Raw genomic sequence first — 16,410 nt, 5'->3', positions numbered from 1 at the left:
AGTTTATGCACTAAATTCAATCATTTCTCACTCTATCTTGAAAAAGAAAAAATTAGAAATCTTTGTAAAAAATTTGAAAACAAAAAACCATGCAAAAAATTTACCTGACGGCTCAGATATCATTATTTCACAAAACATTTTCAGACCCAAGTTAAGCTAAATAAATAAGTTACAAAATAAAGAAAAAATTATTTCTAGGTTGAAAAATAATATGAAAAAATTCTCCGGAGTTCGCATTCAAGGGTTCAAGCAAAACTTGCCAGGCTCGGAGTAATTCTTTTCAAGCTGCTCTATTTTGTTGATTTTGAAACCCCTGATCCTAAGTTCCTCAGGCACCGAAGCATCTTTGTGATCAACATTTTCGAGGATCCAACCTTTATTCTGCACTGAACCTCGTACTTTTACCTATTTAAAAAGCTCATGTTATTGAAACACACATAATCATATGGTTAAAAGGTATTCATTTTCAAACAAACCCAAAGATTGACATTATTAAAAAAATTAAACTAATCTAAATAAACAAAAAATATGACCCCGACATTGGAAAACAGATGAGATGAACAGGAACTAAAATGGTAATGAGAAGATATGCAAATAGTGTCTCATATGAAGTTCCGGAGGAAAAATTTAAGAACAAATTGGAGTAGGAAAAAAGACGTTAGGCTTTGAAAGAGCATGCATGGGAAACGTTAAATGTATGTGGAATTCAGGAATTTAGCACAAAATAGGGAATATTTGCTACATTCATGATTTAAAAAGACAATTTTTTTAAAACTTTAACTAGACACATGGAAATTGATTTATGTTCACAAGGTAAAAGAAGTAGAGCATATAATTTTAAACTGTCAAGGAAAAAGAAAAGAAAGAAAACACTAAATGTTGCCACATCACAATTTGCATCTATCAGCTTGTCTTGGCTTACTTCAGCATCTTCAATAGCATCGATGAGAAGAGCTCCATCCAAGGAGAGATCCTCAAGAAAGATGTTACGGCCCTTAATGGCCATAGTCGACCTCTGAGAAATAGCGCAACTTCCACAAACTTTTCTTTTGATTTCTGCAAAAGTCAGACCCCATTTGGGTTTCCATGCGATACGAGGCCATACTTCTACCTCTTGCCCATTGAACACCTGTAGTACTGGATCGCTAACTTGGGCACCAGCCTGGCAGACAGACAAAAAGGGGAAACCCAATAATTCAATTAGCAGTGAGAGAGAGAGAACCACTCAAAATCCACAAGCACTTCAAATTTGTGTAGATTATGTTGCACTATTATTGAGGTAGTTCTAAATTACCAACAACTGAACTACACACATGTAAAATCCACCAGAGCGTAATACAATCATAAAAACTATCTACACCTTGTACATGCATGTTTTCCCTCCACAAGCACATAGATTTCTAATGTGGAACTGGAAGTATTAGTTGCACTTGGTTATGGTACGAAGATATAGTAAACTGTCTGGAATGGTTTATGTTTGTTCACAACACTCAGAGAAGTGCAGTTCAAATAAAAGAAAAGGTATTGTGCCTCTCATAAAGAATACATAGATATGAATTTAAGGGATAATGAAGTAGGAAATAGTTTCGGTTTTGGCCATTTGAAAAGGTAACCGAAGATTATTCAGTAAAATAGTACACAAGGAAATTGGATCATTGCAGAATGTGAATATGCGCTTATTTAAAAGACCAACTATGAGTTGGAAGGCTTACCCGATAAGTGCATGGAGACAAATCTCATCATATGGGGTTAGAAGAACAAAATAATAATAATAATAATAATAAATAAATTAAAAAAATAAAAAAAAGAAATTTTCATATTGAAGAATTCATATATAAATTATATAAGTCACATGCATATAGACGCTTATATATACTCAATACCAAGACCAAAACAACCCCATTTTACAGTTTCTATACCAATAAGATTTAAGACTAGAGATTTTTATCATCCCTCACAACTTCATTTATTTCTCGTTCTGTATGATTTATACTCTTTCTATATATAATCAGCAAATAGACTCTACTGAGTACCCAAGGTCACCGATCCAATTGGTGAAGCTCTCTTGTTCTTTGGCTTTTCTGAGTACAAGTTGGATGTCCTCTTACCCAGTCAGTAAGGATATAATCTTTGATCATAACCAGTGGTTTATAATGGGGAGCACTAAACATGCCCCTAAAAAAGATGCATGTATTGATGAGCCGATAGAAGTGTAAAGGTAGGATGAGAATATCTAGTATAGACTAAGCATGTATGCCAATTGGCAACATAGCTTCCCGTGGGTTTCACGGGGGAAGAAGTTACTTTTCAAAGAGCTTAAATGCACATATTCCTTCGAACTTTCCAGCTTAATGCAACAATCTCAGCAGCATCATGATTTATAATGCTCAAAAGTTTGTATGGGATTAAAATATTCTTTACCTTCCTAAGAGTAAGGCTGTTCGCACGATAGATGGCCATTTCTCCAGAAGTTGCGCTATGATATGGATTTCCTTTTGGTACCTTTAATTAAAATCAAGCAAATGACCAGAAATTAAAATCAAACCATACTGAAACCCAAATTTATATTTAACCCCAACTAGGAAAAGAGATCAAGGATTAAAAATCGCTAGATGGTTAAACCATTTAACTACAATGCTAAAATGCTAGAAACTACATTTTTTTCCCGCAACTATTCCACAATGCTAACGTGGTAATCTCAACTAACTCTTGGATAAGTTATTATATTGTTAAAAAAAAAAAAAAAAATCAAAGGGTTGGTTGGAACTGCCACATCAACATTGTGTGATAGTTGTAGAATAAAAATATGGTTTCTACCATTACTCTTTAATTAATAGTCTTAGAATGAAATATCATATGAAATAAAATAAAGGAAAATAAATATCATTGATATTTACAGCCCAAGGTTTCTGGGTGGACTTATAAAGACAAAAATGGAGATAGATGCATAATTATCAATAAGTAATAATCTAAATGGGAACCCGATATATAAGAAAAATTAGTGGTTTACTGATTTAAGTTCAATGGATATCAGATTTATAACCACAAAGATACATAACCTAGAAGATAAAAGGCAGGTGTACATTATCTTTAGGAGAAACAAGAAATATTTCATCATAAAATACGTCTTTTCCTAATAGGCTTGAGCTACCGGGCTTCCTTGTTAAACGTGTTGCTATAGCAATTCTTGCAGCCCTCTAGACTCAACAACTAAATCCAAGTATCCGCTAATGAAGATGCTTTGAGAGGAGCTAGACCAGCTATGACTTCTCTGTTCGACGACTTTGTTTTGGTTTGCCAAGATAAAACAACACTGCAAAGTGGCCATAAGTGTAGACTCAATATATTACTTTTTTCTTAAAATTTGCGTCTAGAACTTCTAATACATGGTTCCATTTCTAGCCCTTCATATTTGTTATAGAAGTTTAAGAAGGAGGATGGATACAAACTTATTTTGTAAAAATAAATGGATCAGATATGATGTCAAAGCATGGCTCTCAAGTCTGAAATCTGAAAAGAAATAGATCATCTTTGATGGCACGATCTAACATGATTGAAGATCACAAGCAGTGGAAAATTTGGCAAGACCAATTGAAGTAACTATAACTACCCTGTCCACAATTTATGTATAAGGGCAAATGTCTGTTATAGATAAAATAATTTTCAAGACAGTTTAGACCATGATTTAGACAATGGAAGTGTACTCCTGACCATGAATTTCCATATGATGGGCAAAACTTCCATTTTTTTTTCCGAAGAAAATCACAGGGTTATCCTACTAAAACATCACATTGTTTTTCACTTCATCTTTGAGGAGCTCTTCCATGAAGGCAATAAATTGACCGTATAGTAAAATATATGAAAAAAATGTATTTTCAGCCATGGAAAAAAGGGGTAGTCTGTTTTATTCTAAGGCATGGATTTATTAGTTCAAACATCATAAAATCATCATGCTATCAATCAAGGAAATGCCCTTACAACATGAATTTTTGAAATACTACACCATCGCAAGATTAACTTGTCTGACTTGGAAAGAAACTTCATTATTTTCTAAAAAGCCTCCAGATTAGCACTCTAGAACTGACTCCAAGGAACAGCCAAAGGATTTTCATGATTTTCTTACCTTAGCAGCATCCTCAGGGTTGTTCTTTACAGGTGCATAAGCAAGCCATGGATCCATCACCTGATCATCACAGTACAACTACTGAGTTAACAATGAGAGCAACAATAATAGCAATGTCTTAATAGCATATGCTATCCCAAACTAAATTTTTTTGAAGAACTATTATTAGAAAGCATTAAAAAGACCAAGCCCTACCAACATCTAAGACTTGAGGAAAAAAAATTCAGATTTTGAGTGGCTTTAACTTGCTGAAAATCCATTTCCTCACTCAGGAAAGCATAAATTACCGTAAATCCAACCCTTGCTGATGCAGGCAAAGTTTTTGGATAGTCTTGCATCATACACTCAAGTCGAGTTGAGGATTTAAATGAACTTTTGCTAGCATCTTTGTATCTGCAGTAAGATTGAATAGAATGGATGATATTGTACAGCAAAAGGCAGAACTAGCACGTGTTGCAGTATTACACACACACACATATAGGAGTCCGTTGACAACAAATCAGATCTTATTGTATTTCATGTTCTCTCCATGCCAACATGCTTGCTAAACATCAAGTCGATCATAAATCAAAAGGTAGTGCATCCATATAGTGCTGAAAATTGACAATTATGTATATAAACAATTTGGAGTTTATGGATGGAATAGCTATTGGAAATGTATTGATTTGATATTTGGCATACTTAGAGAATACAAAGTATGATTTACCATATGTTTGCAAAAATATATATCCTAGAAAAAGTTTGAAGAGATTGTGTAAAACTAAGCTAATTTTAGTAAGATAAAATCTGATCCATGTTTTGGATTCTTTAACAGTATTTCCAACGTGAATAGACAATCACACTGAATCTTTCTATAGCTTGCAAGGGAAACCAAAATGAAAGCAGCTTTGTATTTAATGTTCTTCTAAGCTATAATTGCTTCATTCCCTTCTGTGAGAAAAATAATTCAAGAATTGATGACATTTCTACAATGCTAGTGGGTCAAAACAACCAAATAGAAATTGTATAATTTAATATATATATATATGTGTGTGTGTGTGTGTGGATGTGACTCACCAATTCAACCAATTAGTCAGATGAAGTATTTTCAACATATCAAATCAGTAAAAGTTCTTTTTTCTTTTTTGATAACAGGGGCATCTGGGGCTTCACCCTGACTAGATTCTTAGGTCACCGTGCAAAGTGCCTCCTCCTCCACATGGGTTGGGTAAAACTTGGGCTTTCGCTCGCGTGCGTAACCCCAAGAAACTATTTGCACTCAATGAAGGTTGAACCTTAGACCTAATGCTTCATGAGACACCAGAGCTAAGTGACTTACCACTCAAGTCAACTCCTTGGGGTTAAATCAGTAAAAGTTCTGAAGGCCACATGTCCTACTGGTAGTCTATAATGTATTTGGCGGGGAAAATTTTCACAAATAAAAAACAACTCAAAAGATAAAAGGGAACTTTCTTTTGAAAACTTGATTACCGAAAGTAAGCACATAGTAGCATCAAGGTTAGGAAAAATAGAGGAGGCTTACTTTGGGTTAACAAACTCCTTAATAGCACCTCTTGTTTTTGTGAGCTCCTCAATGTAGGGATCAAGTTCCAAAATCAACTGAAAAAAAGAAAAATATAAGTCAAGCCTAACCATATAACAACTTTGTTAAATAGAATGTGCAATATATCAAAATCTCACTGAAATGCAAAATCCAAGACGTACAATATTATAATCTAAAGTCAATTTGATGATACCCCAAATGTATCAGAATTTTTTTGGTAATTTCCATTGAAAATGAAAGAATAAATGTTGCTAGGATTGGTAATTCATCTATAAATCAAAGTAAAAGAATACTCAACCTCCTTTTCTAAACTTTTCTTATAATTTTCAGTAGAGCATCCAACTCAAAAGTTTAAGTTAGTATGTGCAAATGCAAAAAAGTACATTTGCACATAATCAAGCATACACCCAGCCAATGAGGATTCCTTACAATCCCATCTCACATTCAAAACCGAGACCAAGGCCAAACGGGTCCAATGACCCAACCAAAACAAAGACAAACAGGCTTGACATGTAAAGTCCAAGAACCAACAAATAAATTGAGCTCTAATACAATGTTAAAGGATCCAATCCAAAAGCTTAAGTTCATAAGTTGAGAGAATAAGTACAAATACTCACAAACAAGCATACACCAACAGATGAGGGATTCCTTAACAATGTTATTGTAATGATATTTTTTCGTGGATATTCTACATAGAGCCCAGCATGTGTAGTAATGCAACCCTGAATGTCTTTAGACATCCCAATATATATATATATATATATATATATATATATATATATATAGAGAGAGAGAGAGAGAGAGAGAGAGAGAGAGAGAGGAATACATGAGACACCACTCCTCTTTACCAAATTCCACACTATTTCTCAATTTTTATGTTCATGTACCTAAATTTCTAAATATGAAAAATGGTAGTAATTTTATATCGAAGTAGTTTACTGGAAATCCACCCCCTTTCCCTTGTCTTCTGACACAGTGGGGAAGTTTGAAAATTAATTAAGAGATTTTCATCAGTAGCTGAAAATTCAGCAAATTTTCCGTTACACCTAGCAGCACTCAATTTAAATGTATGAATGACGCACTTGAGAAAACTAAAGCATAAATTTGATGAGGCTAATATAAGGGACAACATCCTATTTGATTGGAGTTGATGAGTTTGTTCCAGAAGCTTACTTGGTTTATATTCCCTGGGAAAGGAGAATAGCCAGTCTCATCATTAGCATCTCCCTCATCATGTCCAGTTGCTCTAAGCAGAGGATCAAGCTGATTGTATTCCACATTGATCACCATCGCCCTCCCTGAAGCAAGTTAATTTGTAGATGAATGATATTAAAGATTACAACAGAAACAATATTGTCCATGTGGACACCAGAACAAATATGAATCTACCATGTTTTACACAAATAATTAAGGGAAGAAACTAAGATAACAAAGTTACAGATATCAATAACTGTAAGAAACATGAATGTGATAGAAAAATATGTTTTCACGTGCAACATAACCTTTGGAACAGAGGGAAGAAAAATTGAACAAAAGAATTACAGGTTTTTAGGACTTTAAACACCTCTTCAGCTTTTTCTATCCTTCAGTGATACAGTAGCTTTTTTCCCCCCTTTTGAACTAAGCAAATATGGCTTTTTACCTATCCTGACTTGCAAATCTGCATATCCTTTAATTGAAAAAATATGCAGTAAGTGTCCAGACAGCAATTTTGTCTTACTGGTAATGTTTTTGCGAACATACATTTAAGACAACTTTTGAAGTTTCATTCCTCCTAATGACAATAGTTTCTTAACTTATAGATAGACAACAAATTATTGTTGACACCAAGAGACCATTATCCCCATTCAATATCGTGGTGTTCATAGTGAACTTTTGGCAACCCATAAACCAAATTTCCATTGATTTACAAAATTCAAAAGTTTCACTATATGAATGCTGGAACCTCATTAACATCACAGACACATGCTTTGGCAGTGCCATAATAAGTGGCTAACTCTCAGTTAGTCTTATTTCTGACTGATGGGATTAAACTGTCTGTTTCTCTTTAGCATGATAAACATTGCACTTGATGAGTAAAAGGACAGGAACCCAACCCCTTTGACAAATGCACAATAATGCAACAATTCAAACTAGAATTATGCAGCAAATAAACATATCAAACCACACAAACAATCATCACACAATCAACATTGAGATTTTGACGAAGTGGAAACCTTTTGAACACATCAAAGTTAAAACCACTCCGGTAATTACTCACTAGAAAAGATACAAAGTACAAACATAGTAAAACTTAAAACCCTTGTAAAATTACTAAGACAATCCGTACGTAGTCAAGCTCCCCGATTGCCTCCCTATCTCCCCAATAGGCTCCAGCTCCTCATTGGCCAATCTTTTACTTGTGATCTCCTAACTGACCCACCGATAGACTTTAAATGGTTGAATGATGTGTAATGGATGTAGTTTGATTTACAACACTTCAAGAGAGGGAAAGCTACAATGGATTTCCACAAACAACCTCTCTTGGCTCAACAATGGTGAAGCAAAGCAACCTCCCAAAGGAGTCTAAAATGTTTTCTTGATATGCTTGCTTAACCCTAGAAAGTGGGCATCCTTAACCTCGATTGGATAGAGAGAAAACACACAAAAATGTCTTTAGCGAAGTGTGGAAATCCTCGCGGCGTAAGGACGGCCCAATAAGCTTAAGGACGGATGCTAGGGTTTCATCGCTAACTCTTCTGAAAAACCCAGCAGCGAAAGGACGGTCTAGGTGACGGCTCTAATAATGGAGCTCTCTAGAACCCACTGGAACAACCAGTGTAAGCACGACCAAGTGACACACCTAGTAACGGAGCTCTGGGGTTGAACCTTGAAGTCTTTATTCACAAATTCTTTAAGGACGGTCTCGTGACGGTTCATGTAACGGATTTGCAATTTACATAGAAAGACTTAACTTTTTTACACCAAAAGACTTAGGTGTTGAAAAGTTTTACAGCCCAAGTTTTGATCACTGAATAAGGCCCTAACAATGAGAAACAAATTGATGATATAAATGTTAATTTGACAAGTGCAAAGATGCCTCATGCATAATTCTTCAACTCATAGCACTTGGTTCTCAGTAGCACGAGGGGGAGATTCTAAAATGGTGTTTAGCTGTCATAATAGAATAATATGCATCTCAAACATTTGGTCTTGAAATCCCCATTAAATTTCTTATTGCCATGTGATGGATCATAATAAAAAATCTAAAATGTAGGCAGATTGAATGATTTTAACATATTCATCAAGGATCTGTCGCCAACATATCGGTGACTCAAGTCAGCTTAAATCTCCTAACTGGGACATATGATTTTGAAGTCTTGTGAATCAGATAAAATGTTGATTACTGTGTCAGCAGCTATAATGTGCATCAGAGAAATGAAATTTAATTCACATCAAGTGATAGTTTCTTGGTGTCATGATAATCAATGAGATGATAAAAAAGGGGTATTGACAGGCATGTTCTTTCTTTTTGTATGTTTATTGCAACATCTTACTAGGAACTATCACAAGTATCTGAATTGATGGCTCAAATGACAAAATTGGGAGTGTTTAGGCCAAAAGGGAATGCAAGTTGGACAGGGAAGTTACCATGATTCTGGAAAATACCACTTTTTATGATCATAAATTTTAGTTGCATTTGAAGAATGCTAAGAAAATTATAAATATATATTCAGATAAAAACAGGCTCTACTAATGATTCAATTTGGCTATGTTAGGGTTTGAATGGTACATGTGAAACAGTAGAAATCACTAATCCAGGCTTACACACCCTCTCATTTACGTACTATGAAAACAGTACAAACGTCATACCAGCAAATGATAGAATTTTACTGGTATATATTTTTCCAAGAACATAAATAGAAGCTTCTTATTGATTCATATGATGTACTTTTAGGCAAGTTATATATTTTTTTTTTGATAAGTACTTTTAGGCAAGTTATATTAATTCTCTGTCTGAGTTGAAAATCCTGCATATTATTTAACGATTGTTACCAATGTAACAGCAAGCATTAAGCCAATCAACCTTCAGAAGTAAGTCAATAGTAATGATTTTTCAATATAAGTCCAAAGTTATTCATCTGAATTATTGAGTGCAACAACATTCAAAACTCAGTCACTGTAGTAAATGAACAGCAGAATGGACAAAAGTTTCAGTCAAAGCTCCAGGCAAATAACTTCCAGGTAACAACAGCCATGAAGCAAGTTGACAATTGCGAACCCCAAGCAATGAAAATAAGTGTGCATTAAATAGAGAAATACCATCAGTATGAGTAAGTTTGGTAATTCCTCCAATTGCTTCTTTTGCTTTACGTGGAACAGCAAGAGAGTTAACATGGTATTGTCTGGTAGCACTTACACCCAGAGCTGATGGAATTGCCTTCACCCAAACAAGTAAACAATGATGAGCATGTTGATTTTGCAACCGAGCACAGCTCTACAAATAATAAGACATAGATAAAACAATGAAACATTGAAGCAACTAACATTGAATAGAAGTCCATTTGTATCTTGGAAGAACAGAACCCATCTCATACCAGCAGCATGCCTGGAATAATCATGATGCACTATCAAAATCACAGAAGTCCATTTTGCCAAGTTAAATTTGAAATAAAAGCATTTCATTTGACATTATAACTGTATCCACTACTACAAATTTCCAAAGGTAGCTTTAAAAAGGGGAAAAGCTACAATCAATTTTTTGATCAAAAGATTATAAACAATCGATTATACTTCAGATAGGGGCTTACTAAATAAACAGAACTATATGGAGTGAATTGTTATTATCTTTTACCTCACCAAGAGAACAGCCATTAGCTTTAGTATTAGTATTATGCAGTGGCTTTCTATCTGCTAGAAGGCCAAAGGTTTTCAAGTGCTTCAACCAGTATGAGATGTGTGTGAAAGGACTCACACACATTAAGAGCTCATAGTTGTAAACAAACAAGCAGACTGAGATCAGCAATAGCAATTATAAAGTGAAACATTTTTTTTTATAGGTAATAAAGGAAATAGCATTAAAAAAGTGTAAATGCGCCCCTAAGCATACATGGAGTATACAAGAAGGACACCAAAACAAAAGAAAAACAGAAAAATAAAGAAAGAACACTCGAAAAAACCCAAAAGACAGAAGAAATGCTACATTAAACCCCCAACCTCTTGCCTCTAACTCGGCTAGAACCCACACCCCTAGCATCGAAATTGATCGAGCATTCTAGATTCTTGACTTCTCTTTTCCCTTTCTTTTTTAGGAGCAGAGACAGAGTGCTGCCCCTCATCAACTAAAGTCAAGAAATCCAGAAAACCCTTCTCAATCCCCTTGAAACATAATGAAACATAATGATGAACTCATTAGCACAAGAGAAATTCCAGGAATTAAGTCAGATTTTGAGAATTACCAATCTTTCAGAAGGCCACTAGAAAAAAGAAGTGCATGCACGTCACCATGGCCATGAGGTTTTGTCTATCACAAAAAGAAAAGGGTCAAGTGAACAGATATGCAATGAAGTTCCACGGTGAAAGAGATTACAAAGACCTTGAAAATATGAACAGATTTTGATTTGATGTCAACAACTAAATTATCAAGTACACTCGATGCAATGGCTACCTGAATTATGTATTTGTTATGGGGGTCAATTGCAAGCCTGGCATCATTATCAGCCAAACATGCAACTTTTTCCTGTAATAAATGTTAAAGTTAGCATTTCTCTGAAGCCATTTCACAACTTTTGAGCTTTCTCCAATAAGCCATTTCACAACTTCTGAGTAGTCAAATACCTGCTTTAGAAGTTTTACTTGCGTAGGTTCCATCCCAAAATAAGAATTTGATTCTAACAGCTGTATAGTACGTGCATGCGTGTCATCTGATGTCATTATAACGAAAGGAATTTGTGCTTGACAATCACCTACAAAAATAAAAGCAACCCTATTTCTTTAAACAAAAAGGAAAACTAACAAAGTAGTTTGGTAAAATTATTGTGCCCGTTTATAGTTTTCATTAATTGAGGCTCAATGACTTGAAACATTAAGATAGATGAGAGGGAATACCAGGAAAGAAAATCAGGATTGAAGATATCTATTCAGAGTTGAAGAAAGCACCTATTAAGGATAAAGTTAGAATGGCCCCGTTTAATAACTCCCTCTCCTCCCCCTTCTCCTTATTTTCACATCTTTCAAAAAACATCAACTCAAAATATTCTTAACTTTTTTTATTTTTTATATCACATCAACAATTTTTTATTATTATTTAAATAAAAAAACTCACTACAATATTAATTTTTTCCACTTTTCCATATAAATTCTTTATACTAAACATCACATCAATCACTTTTTACTTTCACTTAACAAAAAAATTCTCACATAAGGGAAGGGGAGGGGAGGGGAAGGGGATTACTAAACGGGGCCAATGAGTTGCCCAAGGAGGTTTGCTAAGTGCAAAGGAGGTTAATGAATGCACCAATGAGAAAAAAAAAAGAAAAAGAAAAAGTGATTTGATTCAAATTGAGAGAAAGGGATGACGGAGAAAACTACGGAGAAAACTAAGATCAACATGGAACTAATGAAGAAAGATATAATAAACAAAGAACTGACAAAAATTATACTTTAAATAGGGTAGAATGGTGGAAAAAGATAGCTGATTACAATTTGTTGATAAAGAATTCATGCAGCCTACCCTAATTACTTGACAAAGGATTCCTGCAACCTACCATAACTTTTTTGGGATCAAACTTACATGAGTTGGGTGCTGAATCTAATAACACGCTTGCTTTTGCTACCTAATCAAACAAGAGGAAGTTAGGTCTCAGCAAGGAAAAAGGTGGGATAAACTTTGATGTTTACTATTGTTGTGAGGTTTGCATGAAAAGCACTAGAGAGAAAGAGGAGGCTAGTTCATGTTACGTAACCCTAATAAGAAAGGTACGAGGGAATCTAGGAAAGAAGGGGAAACTTGAGACACAATAATTGGGAAATATGGGTCCTCCTAAGCTGGTCATAACTCAGATAATAACCCTTGCGGATGTCGCATATGGAAGAGAATCATACAAGCCTTTAGTTGGCTGCATGAGGCATAAGATGTTTGATAGGTTCAAGTGACTTAAATGAGTTTTTTTTTTGGCAGGATAGTTGGTCTAACGAGGATCATCTTCATCACTTTTTCCAAACGTTTTCTGCTTAATTTAAATAACTTGGCTTTCCTCCAAAATGATTAGCAATTTTTGCAGGGTCCTACCTTATAACTGCGTCATTCTATGAGTGCTTGATTTAGTGCAGTACATTGAAGAAATGAATCAAAAAGCAAGGAAGAAAGATTGGAATCTAAGCTGGAAACATTCTCATTCCATTCCATCTTTCTATAAGAATGTTTTCCAAAAAAGGGATAGCCACTTTTCCCAGAAGAAATGACTTCTCAATCCTCAAATTTCCAGAAGTAGCTTCCTTAGCATGTTTTCTATCCAGGCAAAATTCATAAGGTGGAACATTTCATTAAGAGAAATGGGTCACTCTGAACCATTTCGTGGTGTAAAAATCAACCTCAAATTTTCAGCTGCCAAGTGATTGTTCATCTGCTTCTTCCATTTGCATCTGTTTTTCAAAGTCTCAAGTTCTTTGGTCTCACATAACGCAGCTATTAAGTCCTTGCAGTCAACAGAATTCTCTAGAAGAGGAAGTGAACTAGGAGGGAAAGGAAAATCTTTTTACAATATCAAGGCATGCAAGAAGATGGTACAAGATCCTGTTCTCTTCCTAGTGGCACCTTAACTTTTTATCAAATAGGGTTTTAGAATACACCAACATAAGAATTCAGAATAAATCTTTTTGCAGTGAAGATTAATGAATATTTTTTTTAATGAATGATAAAACATGGTCCATGACATATCACGAAAAACTGTCAGTAAATTACCAAGATAACATCCTAAGCTGTCTCTAGATACTACATGACAATAAGAGCATTGGGTGATAACAAACCTTGTGTGAGTCTACAGCTAGCTTCTTGAAGAGCCAGAATAGACTCGATGTAATACTGTAAGAAACATGTCCCTGAAGTGGTCTCAGCTGGAAGAGCCACCTGTAAGTTGTGAAGACAATTGGGTTATTGAAACCAATTTTGAGAAAAAAAAAAGGGCAAATAAGTCATCAGCCCCACTTACATGTCTGTCACATTAAATTATTAACTACAAAACCTAAGTTTCATTTAAGGTCACATGCATCTGCTAATCCAGGTTGGGATCAATTACACATTAGCAACAAAATTTGAAAATAAATAAAAAGAAAGCTATGCCAACCATGACTGATTTCAAGGGAGTATTGTGTCAAGAAACATGTCCACTCCAATGAGGATTCAATAAGATACAAAAGCATTTGTAGGAAGCTTTAAATTGCTTGAAATTGGGGACAAAAAGAGAGAAAATCATGTAACATCATAGACCTACTACAATTTACACAAAGGGATAAACTGGTGAGAGATTCTAATTGAAGATATTAGAAGAAAAAAGAAATAGATTGAAAAAAAAAAAAAAGAGGACAAATCAAGGCTAGAAAAAGAATAACAAAAACAAAAAACAAAAAACAAAAAAACAAAATTAGATGGCTAGGCCAAATTGTAACAAAATTATGTTGGTTGTCTAGATTGACGAAATTTAATAACATTATGATCCACCAAAGAATCAAAATCACATATAATCAAGAATTATTGACCTTTATTCCGTTGTATCCCAGGCGTTCCCCAAGCCCTCCTGCAACAAGAACAAATGCTGCTTTTTGGGCTTCCCTTACGCCTGTCTCCTCGAAATTGATAAAGTTGTTGTCACCAAAAGTCAAAACCTCTCCTTTTGGAACCTGAAAAATTATTTGCTCATGTATCGATCAAGTTCTAATATTCTGTTGAAAAACAGAGACTGGTAGGCTTTTTACATTGAAGGCCTCATGAAATGTAAGATAAATTCAGGTCATAAGTTTGTAAGCATGAGATATGCATTAACTTACAGAAGGTGTGAAGCCATCAAATGGGTTCCTTCCTGCTTTTGAATCTGCTAAAAGTTCCCTGGCAGTTTTAATATAAGATGTCAAGCCCCCAGGATAGCTTGAATTAAGCCGAGCCACCTGGATTAAAATTGCAATCAGAAGAAGAAATGGAAAAACAAATGGATAGTTTAAAATAATTAAGCATCTAAAGAGCTATTGTTAAGACCATAACAAAAACCTATGGCTCTTCAATTACTAGCTTTTTAAGTTTAAAGCAAAACATGCTCACCTATGCCATTTCAACTAATGTGACTTATGTCCAACAAGCGGTTAATCCTAAAAAAACAAATGGAGTGCCTTGGACCTAATAGGTGAATCGCACTATAAAATCTATGGATTTGCAGCAAAAAATTGATGTATGCGCACAATCCCATTATGAGAAATCTACTAAGCACGTGCACTAAGAACGGCTGTGTTGATGTAACATTACTTAATATACCCATCTTTTCAGCCTTCCACTTTACCTAACTGTTTCTAGTTTTTACTCTCGGTTACAGTCAAACGCAACATTTCCTTTATTCATTTTATTGTTCAATCCAAGCCAATTCTCGTTCTTCAAAGCTAGATAAATTTGCAAACTTCCTCTTAAATAACATTGTTTCACGTGTCGTGGATTCATGGAATAAATGAAATTCACTTCAAATCCATTAGGACATAAAAGAAACCAAACCACGACCTCCTCCAATTCCCCTCGAAAATATTCAGCATCAATTCCAAAAACAATCGCACATTTATAAAATCAGATCCACCAAACAGAAACAGAACAAAACAAAAACAAAAACAAAAACAAAAAATTCAAAACGAATTCCAAATAAATAAATAAATAAAAAACGAAATCTCCATCCAATCCAAAATTCTAATACCATAAGCAACCCAGAAAAAACCCCGCACCTGCTCAAAAAAACCTTTCTTTTCCTCGTCATCGACGCCAGGCTCAGCCCAATGCTCGAACAAGTGACTCTGCCCCATCTCCAACAGCAACCTCGCCAGCTCAATCTGCCACGTCGCCACCATTCTCAATCAAAACCAACCAAATCACCAGAATCACACTCAACAACGTACACAATTCATACACACACGTATACGCACCTGTTCCGCGGAGAGAAGGCGGAGGTTCTTCTGCAAATTAGGCGCGGAGGCGGCGAAATCGGCATGGATGCCGAGTTTGGAGAGGATGTCGGTGGTGGACTCGAGGGCCGTGGAAGCCATCGTCGATTCGGGAAAAGCCGAGAAGTTGCAGAGATCTTGCAGTGCGACCGTTGAGAGCGTGAAGCTTATAAGAAAGAAATGGTGGTGGCGGTAGTAATAGAAAAAGGAGAGTAAATAGATGTAGTTTACGTAGACATAGACGGAGCCTCGTTATGGTTGTGCGGATCTGAGCCAAGATAGAGAGAGTTTTTAAATAGTCGGTAACCGATTGGAATGCCTGACATGGCCTCTGGTTTGGCTCTTTTATTTATTTATGTACTGAATAATAACATTGTATATCATATTTTTATTTTATAATTATTTCATAATATTAACAACAGTTCAATTATTTTCTTTTTAATTTTTTTATTTATATAACTAATATAAGTATACAAAAAAGAACTACGAGATGGCTGTAATCGAGTCGAATCGAGTCAAGCTGAACCGAATATTGAATGTTTAAGCTCAGTACGTTTAATTTTTTTGGAACACG

At 35.0% G+C, this 16,410-nt stretch overlaps 1 protein-coding gene across 1 annotated transcript; it reads right to left on the bottom strand.

Moving 5' to 3' along the window:
• Positions 1 to 90: 90 nt before the first annotated feature.
• LOC133866773 (UDP-sugar pyrophosphorylase) lies at positions 91 to 16,149 on the bottom strand. Its single transcript, XM_062303403.1, has 17 exons — positions 15,819 to 16,149; positions 15,621 to 15,725; positions 14,691 to 14,807; positions 14,403 to 14,543; positions 13,674 to 13,773; positions 11,484 to 11,611; positions 11,314 to 11,385; positions 11,105 to 11,169; positions 10,194 to 10,254; positions 9,969 to 10,086; positions 6,840 to 6,964; positions 5,646 to 5,722; positions 4,411 to 4,516; positions 4,124 to 4,183; positions 2,422 to 2,502; positions 923 to 1,162; positions 91 to 405 (listed from the first exon to the last, which is right to left on the bottom strand). The coding sequence occupies exons 1-17, from the start codon at positions 15,936 to 15,938 to the stop codon at positions 238 to 240; spliced, it is 1,884 nt and encodes a 627-aa protein (XP_062159387.1). The 5' UTR covers positions 15,939 to 16,149; the 3' UTR covers positions 91 to 237.
• Positions 16,150 to 16,410: the final 261 nt, after the last annotated feature.

The sequence above is a fragment of the Alnus glutinosa genome, chromosome 4 (assembly GCF_958979055.1).
Source record: "Alnus glutinosa chromosome 4, dhAlnGlut1.1, whole genome shotgun sequence".
NCBI classification, from domain to species: domain Eukaryota; kingdom Viridiplantae; phylum Streptophyta; class Magnoliopsida; order Fagales; family Betulaceae; genus Alnus; species Alnus glutinosa.
The sequence above is the reverse complement of the archived record's forward strand: the minus strand, read 5'-3'. Positions and strand labels throughout refer to the sequence as shown.